The sequence below is a fragment of the Glycine max genome, chromosome 16 (genome assembly GCF_000004515.6).
Source record: "Glycine max cultivar Williams 82 chromosome 16, Glycine_max_v4.0, whole genome shotgun sequence".
Classification (NCBI taxonomy): domain Eukaryota; kingdom Viridiplantae; phylum Streptophyta; class Magnoliopsida; order Fabales; family Fabaceae; genus Glycine; species Glycine max.
In genome coordinates, this window is record NC_038252.2 from 817346 (window position 1) to 832215 (window position 14870).

The window sequence follows — 14870 nt, forward strand, 5'->3', positions numbered from 1 at the left end:
ACTTTGTTTACTTTCTCATTTTTATCCATCTCTAGGTCAACTCCTTATTATAATATCTTAATAAGGGACGGACCTACGTTCTTGAGTTCAGAAGCAATTGCCTCCACGGATTTTTTTTTCTTAATGTAATATAAATGTATAATTATAATTTGTAATGGTAAAAAAAAAGTGAATTCATAATATATATATATATATATATATATATATATATATATATATATATATATATATATATTATCCATAAGAATTAAATATGATACTAACGAATTTATAACATTCAGATCTAACATGTTTAACCAATTAAAATATATATATATATATATATATATATATATATATATATTTATATATTGTAAGCAAATTTTTTGAAAAGAATTTTTTGTCATATTTTATTTATGTTTTTGTCGAATTTTGAATTGTTCAATTTTTTTTCCTTATAAGTGAGTCGAAGGGTTAAGAAAAAAAATTGTAATTTTAATTATAAAAAAAGTTGCGAATTGTAATGATATGATGAGGAAGCAGAGCCTTTCTTACGAAGTCACGATGCTCGAATGACTAGTAATATTGAAGGTTTCACGATGCTCAAAAATTAAATTTCATGGTCCGCCATTAAAATTTCATGATGAAATAAGTGGCTATATGTTAACAATTTTTTTAGAGTTTATTAACATATATCTACTGTATTTACATGATATGAAATAATAAAAAAATTATTTTATATATATATATATATATATATTACATTTTTTTCTAGAAATATTATTTTAAAAGATATAATTAAAATTTGTCAAAAGTGTAACTTGTTAATAAAATACATCTTCTAAAAAAGTAAATAGATGTTCATTAATAATTAAATCTTATCATATGGATATTGTGGAATTAAAAAACTGGTGATTTTTTTTTTTATAAATGTCACATGATATTTAATTTTTTTTATCCATAAAAATTAAACAAATGAAATTTACGCTATTTACCTACCTTACTCGGTCAATTAAATTAAATCCCGTGATACATGATATTTAATTTTAACTATTCAAGTATGGTTATATAACTTAAATTTATTGCTCTTACTTTTGTATGAAAATGTCTCGATGTGTATCAAATGAGACGAAACTTAAGTTAGAGGATAATTTTTCTTTACACAATAGGTATAACAATAAAGAGAACAACACATGAGAATTTCTTAAGTTACAGGATAATTTTTTTTTATATGGTATATTGTTTGATTAATAATGGACAATACAAATATAATAATATAAATTTATTAAAATATTCTTTTTAATATTAATTATGTTAATATAATTTAAATTATTATTATATTTTATGAGGATTTAAAATATAAAATCCATACAAGCAAGTTAATTAATCGATAATGTAAACTTGAAATACATTACATGATAAGGTTGTTGTAACTATTATATAATGTGAATTTAAAATACATGATATGATAATTATTATAATTAGTAGATAATGTGATTTCAAAATAAATTACATGATAAGAAATTATTGTAACTAATAAATAATGTGAATTCGAAATACATGACACAATAAAATTATTGAATCTAGCATAGAGTAGGATATGTTATCTTTTGAATACTTTTCATGTGAGATATAAGATTGTTCCATGATTTTCTAAATAACAAAAATTTGAGTTTTTGTTCCTAAAGATCAAATCATTAGATCAAATCATTTGAGCATATTATCATATATCAAAGGCACCCTAAAGATCAAATCATTCAATCATATTTTAATTAAAACCCAATTTACATGCTATGAATAATGTTATTTGTTGTTGTACCTATTCATACGGCTGCTGCTTTCTAAAGAGTCTCTTTCTCTTATATTCGAAATAAAATCAGAAAGTCTTCCCAACCTACTGAACCTAGTTGCAGATATATTTCACAAATTTAATACAAGGACATTAAAAATTTAGTTTACAGATTTTAATACAAAAAATACTCACTTAAATAGATTTTCATCATTTATAATTTGATATTTTAAAACCTGAATTCATGTTTGCAAAATAGTAACAAGAGTCCTAAATTCGATGTCAGCCACCTAGCTTGGCTGGGATGATTGGCAATATGGATTAAGGTCAAGTCAAGTGAAGTCATTTAGTAAATTTATGTGCTATCCTTGTGAAGAACAAAATACCAAATTACAGAGTGAACACGACTTTGGCCGTCTAAAAAATACTAGATAATTATTTTAATTTAGTCCTGGAATAATAATTCAACAAAATATTTTTTAAAGTCAATTTTTTTATATCAGAATTTTATTTTAATATCATTTTTGTGCATTAAAAATGTTCTTTAAAAGGGCATATTTTATATAAAATTACTGTCAAAATATCACTCTATACTATTTTATTATTTTTTAGAATAAAAAATATATTGATAACAATTATATTATAAAGCATCTTCGACGGAAAATATATTGTTTCTATATTAAAAGTTTAAAATTCATCTGGACATAAATAAAACTAGAATATTCTCAATTGCTAATAAACTAAAGCATCTCAACACCCAAATTAAAGTAAGAAAGTGTATTATCATTTGTGGAATGGACAAAAGTCATCAATTTGGTTTTAATTTGTTGAAGAGAGGAAATACAAAATAACATTTTTAATACACTTTTTATTAGCGTTTAACATTTATTAAGACTTATAAAATTACGTACAAAACTTGTTTGATTTTTATTTTTTTTTGGTAATGACAAAACTCATTTGAATGACTACGTTAGGAGTATTTTATAAGTATCATATCGATCTATCTTGAATTGAGTTCCTGTATATATGTTTGCCTACTCGTCTATGCACAGACCATAATAATATGACAAGGGACCACCCTATATATGTATTTTGGTCGCATCGCTTTCATTTTCCTTCTAACACCAGAAACAATGTACCTCACATAAAGAGAACTTCACTTCACAGCCCTAACAAAACAATAATATGGCTCCACTTAAATGCAAGTGTTTCCACTTTCGACTAATCAATCCCTTAAATTTGCGATATCACTTAGGATTCTTTTCACACTAAGTTAAATAAATATTATTAATATTACATGTCACAACTCCACCCACAAAAAACTTTCCGGCCCTGCGATCCATTGATTTCCAATTAGAAAATAGAAGTCATTTTTCTTTTTAGAAAAGAAATTTATTTATTTATATCAAAATTTCTGTTTTTTCCCTGCTATATTTTTTTATCAATTATTATTTTTTGACAAAAATTAATCTTTAATAAGTTAGTAGATACTTTATACGTCTTATATGGTAAAAAAAAATATTGAGACTTTTTGAGTTTAGGCATTTGCATAGTGTAACCAAAAAGTACTTCATTTAATTACTAAAGCCTTCAAGACTTTTACATACAGTACCCAATATGCAAAGTACTTCATTTAATTACTAGGGCCTTCAATCACCAATAGTATATACTGTATATACAGCATGGCCACTTTGTTTTCATCACCCAAAAACAAAATTATCAAGCAAATGTTAAAAAAAAAAAAAATCCACTGGTGAATGGTGATCCTTAGCTTATCTTTCAATAAAAGTTTAGCATATGATTATGCTTGGCTTCTTGTGACTGACCATAACAAAAGCTCAGGACAAGTGGGACCATCGCTTAAATAATTTATTGACTAAATGTCTATTTAAATAGTAAATTATTTAAATATAATTAATATATAAGAAAAAGAAAAAGGATTATAACTTTAGTGAACCTCCTCTAAAAGAAGCAAATTAGAGATTCTCATTTTTTTTTATTGTGTATTTATCCTTCAAATTCTTTGTTTCAATTTCGAACATGGTGCACGTGGTAGGCATTTCATTTTCATGTTTGTTAATGCGACATGGCTTCAGTATGATCTTTTAACCTGCATATCAGTGATTAAGAAATCAAAATATATCAATTAAAAAATATAGTTGGGTGGTATTTAAAAAAATTATATTAACTATAGTATGTATCATTTTCATTTTAATTTTTTCAAAAGAAAAATCATTATTAATAATAAATTGACCGTACATCCTTATAATATTTTGTCTTATGTTTATTTGTAATGACAGCAGTTACCTAGCAAAATTATTTTGTTGATAATTTTAATTATATGTTATTTTATATAAAAATATTTAATCAATTAATCTAGATATACACATTTACGTTATTTTCCTTCCCAGTCACCTTTGTCATTTTTTATCGGTGGTTTGCTTTGTTTAACTATTCCTTAAAAGCTACCTCGGATACTGGTCTTCACAGTGTACACTCCCCATGATTACTCGCTCGCTATCTCTCGTACCATCATCATCACCGGCCGAGCAATGACCTGTCAGTCATCAAAACCTTATATCATCCAAAAATTCCAATCTCTCTCTCTCTCTAACTTCCTTCACACACCTCGCCGGCGAGCGGGATGACCGACTATTTCTCCCGTTGCGCAGAAGTCGGACTCAACCTCTCTAAGTGAGTATACTACGGCAAAGGATCGGCTCCGTCGCCTGCGCCGGCGATGTTGCGGTCCCTTTTGAAGTCGCCGGATGGATACCTTCCGACGGAGCCGAAAAGTTACGCCGGGATATCTGATCCGGCGAAGGGGGGGAATCCGGACATTCGGAGCTACCAGCCGTACGTGCTCGGTCAGTGCGAGCCTCCGGCGCTGATACCGCTGGAGCTTCACGGCGTGGGCATGGAAGTTGAATGCTCCTTGGACACGGCGTTCGTAACGGTCTCCGGGAAGTGGCGCGTGCATTGCGTGACAGCAAGTAGTACGTGTGATTGCCAGGTTGCCATACCTATAGGTGAAGAGGTAAAATAAATGCTCAGCAACTATAATATCAATTCCAATTATCATGCATCATGCATATTTTTTATTTTCCTTAAGTAATTTGAATTTAAATACAAAATATCGAAATATACTACTTTATGTAATTCTTTGACTTTAATTTCTATGTTGTGAACTAATAATCGTACATACTAAATCTCTGCCTATTATCTCTTTTCTTTTTTCTCATTCTGACGATGATACTAATAAAGTTAAAAAATAATGTACCCGCTTGATGTATCGCTGTAAAAAGGATATGTATATATGTATGAAAAATGCATATAAAGAGTAAAAAAGAAGATTGTGAGCAATTGTGCATGTGTTTGATTGTTTGAGAAGTAGGGTAAAATTGAATTATTTTGTTGGCGGAGAAAATTAATGATTGAAAAGTGAAGTTGTTAGGCCTATTTATTACTCAACAAAAAGTTGTTAGGGCCTAAACAGGTTATTTGTTAGAAAGTAATAGCGCGATTAAAATTAATGATTTATGGCAAAAGTTGAGGAAAGTTTTTGTTGGAATTGTTAAAAAAAAACCTTTAGGATGCGTTTGACAGGATTTTTAATTGAGAAAAATAATTTATCAAATAATTTAATTCTGTAATCTAAAATTTATTATTTTTTTGAAGAATTTAAAATTTTAAAACAGAGTTTTAAACAACTAAAAATTTAAAAATTTCAATTTCTTTCTAAAAGATGAAAAATTGAAAATTTTGTTCTTATAATTTTCTCCTTCTCAAAGAAATACTACATGAACTTTTAATATCGATCGAGTGTGAATGTAGAGGGAGAAACACATACAACTAATACACCAATCATATTTTTTTTCACCCTGGTAACTTTAACTTTTTTTATCCAAACACAAAATTTTACAAATAAAAGAATTTCAATTTAAAGTATTTGAAATTCTTAACATCCAAACCCACTCTTAAAAAAGTTTGTTCCTTGTGAACAAGCTAATAATACAAACGTCGGTTTCCAAAAAAAATAAAAACATTTGAATGTTCATGGGCCAAACAAAAAAAGTGAAACAAGGAAATAATACGAGAAAAGTATTTAATTTGGTTTGTTTTTATCCTTTTTTTTAGTTATTATGTTTTCATTAATAATTATAAAAATAATTTTATTTGATTTATTGTTTTGAAAATTTCGTGAGAGAAGTAAATAAAAAAATTGAAATTTAATTTAATGTGGTATTTTTATTTATTTATTTTATGTTTACATTTTCAGTAGGTAACGATTGATAGAAATATTAAATTGTTTTAATTTTGTTTTCAAAAATTGTGAAGGAGATTGTGAAAATAATATTTTAATTCAGAACATTAAGAAAATATAAAAATAAGTTGTTTTGAGTTATTATTATTATTATTAAATATACAGATTTAATTTAATGCACTGACATGTTTAAGCTTTTATATTGTCACTTTATCATATATTATGAAATATAATAAGTTTGTTATTTCTTTTTATAATACTTACCTTAAAGATTATGCCGAAAATAAATTCTCATGACGATATAATTTTTTTCTCACTAGCAATCCATGATAACTAAACTCTAAATGTATATAAGCTAAAAGTAAAAACAAATAATAAATCAAACACCAAAGAAATAAAAAGAATCGGTAAAAAAAAGAAATAAAATAAAAATAAAGTAATATCTTTGTAAAATAAAAAAGCAGGAAAGAAAAATACTCGGATAGTTGCAGTAAAAAAGTGGTGTTATTAATTACTTTATAATCCCTGTTATTTTATTTATTTTTGAATAAAGCCTTGTTATTTTTCCTACCATAACTAAAATAGGAAAATATCCCAATCATTGGATTATGCATATATGTTAAAAAAAATATTCAAACATAAAGTCATTTGATCTTTTCGAGGGACCATATGTTTTAAATAACTTATTTAGATTGAATCTCATCTCAACCTTACATTCATATAATATTGGGTTAACTATATTATCTTTACTTGAAAATAATGTTAACTATGTTAACATCCATCTTGATTGAAAAATTATACTTACTTTTCTAACTTCATATATTATTTTTACATGTTGAGACATGTTTTTTAGGAAGTTACACATAAATTCCTAATTTTTAGATACGAACCATGCACGTAGTATTTTAAAAAATAATAATAAGGGAAGGGCAAGGAAGTTAGGTATAACTTTTATTTAAGAAAAGTGTAATTAACATTATTTTCTTTATAAAAAAACTTAATTTTAAGGAATATCAACACAACTAACCTTATAATATTTTGCATTATTTAATATTTAGCGGGGAAAAAATTAGAATATTTTTTATTTGGTGAATGCATTAACGTAAAATAACTGAACAAAACACTCATAAATTAGAGTATTTTTTTAGTAAATAATAATAGTAATTATTATTATTATTATTATTCGGAGGGTTTGTAATTGAATAATAATGTAAAAGATACACTTTTGATGTATGTATTATTCATTTATTTTGTAATGGATAATTTTCTATAAAAATGTTTTCAGGAAAATGTTGTTACTAATGAAAAGATATTTATTTGTCAAGCTATTTTGGTAAAATCAAAGGGATGTGGAGTTTTCAAGAGAATACGTGATGTATCCAATATCCTGTAAGTTCAAGACTACGGTTCTTTATAACGAAGCCAAAGGATACTAAGGACTTGTTTGAATACAATTTTAAAAACAGTTTTTAGTTTTCGAGAAAAAAGAAACTTATTTGCAGTTTTGGCAAGTGTTTCTTTGCTTATCATAATAAGAGGCCCCCGTGAGTATACACTTCTCCGAAGAATTACAGAACAAAAAATGCAAAATTATAAAGCATAATGCTCGGCAATGCATATGTTTACTCCGTCAACAATAGGATGTTATGAATGAGATCAATTTGGTAGAGTAATAACAGTTTGCGTTTTGCTTAGTTGACATTCATTCTTACTAGCAATTTCCAAATGACTGGGAAGAGGATTGATTGTGTGGATGGATCAGACTTAAAAGGGTGTTTTTACAAACTAGAAGTGCTTTTGAAGCATGTCCCACCTTTTCTAGTGGGTGATATTGCACTCAGTTCTACAGCTCATGCTTGTTATCTTGAGTAGTGAAGCAGAGAGGAAAGCTTCTAGTTCTCATGATTTAAATCAGAGATGATTAATTGTTAATTAATTATAATTATAATTAGCTGACATCATTTGTCAAGACAATATGAATATGTGTTACGTCCACTCTGTCATCCTAACAATCTATAGAAGTTGGGTTTTCAGTGTTGCGAGCGTAATCATCAAGATGCACATGTGCTTATTAAGTTGCGTTTCTTAGTCGATCTTGTTACATCATTAATATTGTCATGATGGTGAATAGCATGGAATGTTTTGTTATTAGATTTATGTCATGATGCTTGATGAAACTGCACGCCAATTTTTTCTACAACTTGATATGCTGTTTGTTTCGTGAGTTCTCAAGTTAATATAATGTGGCTAACAGGGTTCACTTCTAGGTCTAGAGGTTGATGGTTCTGGAAAATCTTATCATACTGAATTGATCTCTCTGAAAGACGAAAAGGATAAGGATAAAGTGGCCAAAGCTAAAGACGGATACTTTGTGAAAAGCCATATATACACCGTTAAGATTCCACAGGTTATTATTGCATAGCAAAACAAAACTTCATTGTTAATACTTGATGTTGATAGCTATTAATGCGCACAGCCTATTTATTTGTGAAATTATTTTTGTCTTGCAGTTTAGGGGTGGCTCTGTCTTCTCAATTAAGATCAGATGGTCACAGAAAATATTATTTCATGATGGCCAGTTATCTCTCTGTGTCCCTTTCAGCTTTCCCTCATACGTCAACCCTGCTGGAAGAAAAATTTCTAAGAAAGAGAAGATATTTTTGAAAGTGAATTCTGGTGCTACAACGGAAGTGTTATGCAAAACCACCAGTCATCCCTTTAAGGTAAAAAAAATCTATTGTGTTATTACAAAGCTCAGTTTGGCTTCCGTTAGACTTGAACTAAACATTATCTTTACGACTTTCCAGGAACTACTGCGCCAAGCTGGCAAATTAAATTTATCATATGAAGCAGAAGTGCCTGCATGGTCAAGTACAGACTTAAGTTTTTCGTACTCTGTAAGACCTAAGCATAAAATTCTATTAAAATTATTTTAAATTCAATTTCATACTAGCAACAAGGAGTGGATTCTGAGCCAAAGACATTCAGAATCAGACCTGAATATTATCTGTGCCATAATAAAAATTTATTAACTTAATGGTCTGGCGCTTTTTTTATGCAGGTTTCTTCCAATGACATATTTGGAGCAGTTCTCTTGCAATCTCCATTCCTGCGTGATTTTGACGAAAGAGAGATATTTTGCTTGTATCTTTACCCGGGAAACAGCCCGGATAGAAAGGTCTGTTGCAATATTATGATATGCCATTTTTTTTCTTTTCTAAAATTTACTTGTGATTGCTTTAACATGGGTTAGCTATATCAGGTTGTATGTATACATGCAACACGAATGCATCAAATGGTTATCTTGCAGCTTGCATGTGAGCTTTCTCCATTTCTCTTCCTCGTATATGAACAAATAAGATGGATCTGCCTGTTCTTTACTAAGATTTTAACTGAGCAAGAATAATTTCATCTGGAAGAACAATTGTTTGTTAGAAAGATAATATATGTTTATAGAAGTAATTAGAAACATATGGCACTTGGAAAATTGTCAAGGAACAAAACTAGTTCAAAAGAAGATAGAAATATATAGTTAGCATTGCACAGGTTCATGTCTGTTTCGAATGTTCAATCATGCTGCCTTTACTTTTCAAGCACATTTATAATGGAGGATTCTGTCGCTTGATAGGTTTTTAAAAAGGATGTGGTGTTTGTAGTAGATATAAGCGCAAGTATGAAGGGAACTCCTCTTGATAACACTAAGAATGCGCTACTGACATCACTCTCTCAACTAAGTGCACAAGATACATTTAACATTATAGCTTTCAATGGGACGGTTTACTTATTTTCATCATCAATGGAAAGAGCTACAGAGGAAGCAATTTTAAATGCTACCACGTGGGTTGACACCAATTTTATTGCTAATGGTGACACTAATATCATGCTTCCCTTAACACAGGTAATTCTTATCTGTTGAAAATTTCAATGTGATGTGCAAAACATTGTTCTCTTTTTTCATTGCTTGCTAATTACGACTTCTCTGTTATTTTTGTTTTCTCAATTCAACTGCACTAATGGAAGTATTATTACGTCTAAGAAGAGAGATGTAAAGCCTAAGGCTACTATTTTATTATCTTGTTAGCTCTTTGATTTTATTTTTTATACATCAAATTTGTTGGAGTGGCAAGTGATAGTGAAGTCCTGCATTGAATAGGAATGAATAAGTTGAGTAACATATAAGTGGGAATGATTCATATCTAACATTGTTAGATTTTGGATTGGATGCAGTGTTAAATTTACTCATGTTATTTGTATGAAACAAACTCATTCTTATTTACTTTGTATTCTCCCATTTGTCTTGGAATCTACCTTCTGGCTTTTTTATGGCTAAAAGTCTACAACCTTATCTTTTGTACATTGCGCTTTGAGTCTGGGAGTTTTATAGGATTAACAATAGCACATGCCTTATAAACTTCAGGACTTGGTATCTGTGCTTGATTTGCTTGTAATGCTAAACATAAAGATAAAAGGTAGATTTGTTGCTGGTATGGTATACTTAGACCAGCACATTCTATGCCGTGTTTAATAACTTGTATCCCGTGCAAAACTTTTGGATGTTGAATCCTAAATATGTACATATTGTAATAGGAGTTTTTTTATTTAATATTTTGCTCTATCTTAGGCAATGAAGCTACTTGAGAAATCAACTGATTCGGTCCCTCTTATTTTTCTCGTTACCGATGGGGCTGTTGAGGATGAGAGAGATATATGCAATTTTGCGAAAAGCTATGTCTCAAGTGGGCAATTGGTTCGAACACCTCGCATATATACTTTTGGCATAGGCAAGAATTCTAGCTTCCTCTTCTATTTATACTCTTCAGCAAATAGTTTCCGGGGTATCATTAATTGGCAATGTTCGTTTGACACTTCAACCTTTGATAAGTGTTTTACTGCAGCTAATGTTTTAAGTAACCAAAAATGTTTTTCTTTGCGTGTGAAAGCTAAAGATGTTTTCAAACTTAGGCATGTTTTAAACTGAAGAAATGAATGCTTTGCATGCTTTTTAAATTGTCAAGATGAGAGGGTTAGAAAATATTTCCTCTTTGTCCAAGAATAAAGTAAATCAAGAATGTACGTACCCAATATTGACAAGGTCTTGGGTTTGACTCTACCGGTGGACTTTCATCCACAGGTCATCTATAAGTACCATTTTGAGTGTTTGGCAAAGCCCTGACCTTGGAATGGGGTTACCTCCAATCCACCCAAACTTTTTGCAACCAAAACTTTTTTCTTTCTTTAAGGAAGTGAGTATTTGTCAATTACCAATTCTTGGGCTTGTGACTATTATGATGTTGTCAGTCTGAATATAGAAGCTTCTATTTATCTATATTTCCTATTGGCATAATATCCAACACAGATTTATTTATTATCAATCTCATTATTTGTTGCAACACTTTTATTTTTTAGTAATATTTCTGTGTTTCGTAATATGAAAATTTCAGGTCTATATTGTAATCACTACTTCCTGCAAATGCTAGCACAAATTGGGAGGGGCCACTATGATTCTGCTCATGATTTAGGTCAGTTTCTTTCCTTGCCCAGTCAACCTAAGATCGCAACTTGAAGTTAGCGCAAATTTGTGGCTTATTTTTTTTTTTCAAAAAAAAAAATTTGTTTCATAATACGATTCTGCTCCATCATACATATTTGAAGTATTATTATTATTATTATTTTTATCTTGTCTAGATTCAATTGACTTTAGAATGCAAAGGCTATTCAGTACAGCTTCATCAGTTATGGTTGCTGATATAACAATCAAAAGTTTAGAAGGTCTTGATTCACTTGAGGTACATATCCATTAAAGTTTTATCCTTAATTATGACTGAAAAAGCGCTCTAATGATATATCATATTTACATGTTATATTACATCTTTTTGATGCTTAATCTATATTCTGATTATTGCAGTTATTCCCAACTCATATACAAGATATATCATTTGAAAGTCCGTTGATCCTATCAGGAAGATACAGTGGAACTTTTCCTGAATTAGTTAAAGTCACTGGTACTTTGGCAAATAAGACTAACTTCGTAGTAGGCCTTAAAGTGAAAAGAGAAAAGGATATGCAGCTCAGTAATGTAATATCTCACTCCTAAGGCTTAATTTACAACGTATTCATCATATCTGGTTGTGATTTATCCCGTCTTAGCAAATGGGAACTGAATATTACCATGCAACTCATATGCATAGCTCCTCCTACATAGTATCATATCACCATGTGCAATGTTGTGCTGCTGTTGGCTTCACTATTTACTTCCATTGTTCACTCAACACTTTATTTTGGTTGGGAAGGCAGTCGGTGCATTAAAAGTGCATGGTCTTTTACTCATTCTTTCGCAAATGTATGTAACATCTAAATCTGTAAATCAATTCTTAAACCCTTGAGAGTTGAGACATTCATCTGTCAAAACCTAGACCGGTTCTGTATTATAGGTTTCTTCCTTGGACATGTGGCATGTATTTCATATCATTGAGATAAAAGGTTTTCAAGTTACCGAATCATTTGAAATGTAGATCCTTTAAATAGGGTGATTTCTGAATGCATACTCGACTATGCGCTGAAATTTGATATAAATTTTGGTATTCTCTTCAGGTCCTTTCAAAGAGACATATAGACCAGGTCACTGCTCAAGCATGGTTGTTAAAAAGTGAAGAGCTGGAGGAGAAGGTTTGCTTGTCTATTATCTATTTTTGTGCATATTGAATTTCTTTTGAAAGAGAAAAAGAAACTAAAAAAAGGTGAAAATAGAAAATTTAAGGAGACCAGTTTACATTAAGACATTCATTTCAAACAGTCACTGAATTTACGCACTGACATTCACAGAAAGAGTTGCAGGAAAACAGGGCTGGAGAGTGCTTGACTGAAAAATGTTGTTTTGGGGAAAAAAACGTGTCTGCTATCCAAGTGTGATATATTGTTAATGTGTTAAAATAAAAATTGATCCTTATATCATTATTCCTTTTGCACCCAACATGAAAATATTCTACATTTTAGTTCCAAGATTCGAAACAAGTCTTAACTAATTGAATACTTGTATCAGAAATTCCCCGAATGGATTTTTCATTTCGAGAAAGTATATAATTAATAACTTTAAGTTTCAAATTATTTCTTTCTTGGAACATATCTTGGGGAAATTTTTTTACTAAATTAATCCTATCCGCTATTTCATATAAAGTTACCGGTCAAACCAAAACAAAATACTTTTTTTTCGTAATTGTAATCCATTGGACATAGATCCAATTTTTCATTTTTTTTCTTTTGAATTTTTTTTTACCGTTCTTGGTGGTATCAACACGACACTGTGACGAATTGATTCATATTTATTGCTGAAGTTACAACAGTATTAGATTTTGCTAAGTTGACAATTCTTTGTCCTATATGATAACTTAAGAACCAACACAATAAGAGTTTGTCAACTCAGACAAAATCTAACACTGTTATAACTTTGATAATTGGTAAGGAATAAGGATCAATTCATCAACATTTTTTAATGTAGGAACCGAAATGTAAACTTTTTTGTTGGAATTAGTCGAAAATGGGGAAGTATAAGAACCAAAATTTTAATTTAACTCATTATGAAATGCAAGTCTTTGCTCTACTTTTAAAATCGGCAAATAAGCTGGGATAAATATGGATTTTCACTTTAATCTAGTTTTACTTTGATATTCTTTCAAGTGTTTATGGTATATTTTGTGTTTTGCTGCACCACTCATTTATAAGCAAATGCCAAACTACTCTCTAATAGGTCACTAAAATGAGCATTCAAAATAAAGTCCCGTCAGAGTATACCTGCATGAACATGGTTCTTGTACAGAGTGATGAAGGGAAGAAGACACCTGAACAATTTCTGTTACAAAAGGTAGACCTTTGTCTTGGATATTAGAAAAATAAGCCCAAACTTTACCTTCATCTAACTCGAAAAATATTAGAATATTTCCATTTTCCCTTTGCGCAATATATGTCTGAATACCTACGTTTCTAAACAAAACAGGCATACAACAAACTTAGCTTCCAGAAGTTGGAACTCAACAACCAGAACTTATTTCTTGGAGGGTTGAGTCTTGGATTTGGTGACTTGAAAGCAACAGCTGAGAATTTGCCACCAGCTATAAAAGAAGCAAAACCACCTGAAGGACTACTGGGGAGGGCTGCTTCGAATTGCTGTGGTCGATTGGCTGATACCTGTTGTGGCATGTGTCTGTTGCAGACTTGCACTTTTGTCAATGACCAGTGCACCATCGTTTGCACTCAGATTTGTGCAGCCCTGGCCTGTTTTGAGCTAATCAAATGCTGTGTTGAGCTCTGCGAGTGTGATTGTTTGCAGTGAAATAAAGTTATATGCTTAAGTTAAACATAGAAAAACTATTTGATATTACAAATTGTTAACAATGTATATATTATTATTATATAAGCTCTCGTGCTATGCTGATTACAACTTATACTTGCTTATATTTCCTCAGTTCCTCGTCTAAAATAGGAGAAATAGAGAAAATAATTGGATCAAAATTGATTTTACTATTTTATTTCCTGATGGGCTTGTGTTTTCTTTTCATTTTACTTCTAAAGCAACATTGCTTCTTCAAAGCAATATAGACTTTGGAGCAACTATTTCGGACTAGACATAAAAAGATCATCTTAGATCTGTAACTAAATAAAAACCATCATAATGGTAGAACCGTCGTTAAGACTCAACTAAAAGCATGAGACGTCAACGTGAATAAGAATTTGACACCTTAGTTTAATATTATTTTTTTATTTCTCATCAATTAAATCACTTTTTATCTTATTTCTTATCTCTTTCTCTTTCTCTTTCTCTTTCCACCTATTCTCTTGTCTACT

At 30.0% G+C, this 14870-nt stretch overlaps 1 protein-coding gene across 1 annotated transcript; it reads left to right on the forward strand.

Annotated features, from left to right (window-relative positions):
• The first annotated feature begins 4319 nt into the window (after positions 1-4319).
• On the forward strand, positions 4320-14470 carry LOC100811364 (inter alpha-trypsin inhibitor, heavy chain 4). The gene is made up of 13 exons (XM_006598774.4): positions 4320-4805; positions 8287-8439; positions 8543-8755; positions 8840-8929; positions 9094-9210; positions 9661-9930; positions 10654-10813; positions 11474-11551; positions 11718-11818; positions 11938-12108; positions 12624-12698; positions 13777-13890; positions 14023-14470. Exons 1-13 carry the CDS (start codon positions 4509-4511, stop codon positions 14356-14358), a joined length of 2175 nt encoding a protein of 724 aa, XP_006598837.2. The 5' UTR covers positions 4320-4508; the 3' UTR covers positions 14359-14470.
• The last annotated feature ends 400 nt before the right edge of the window (positions 14471-14870 follow it).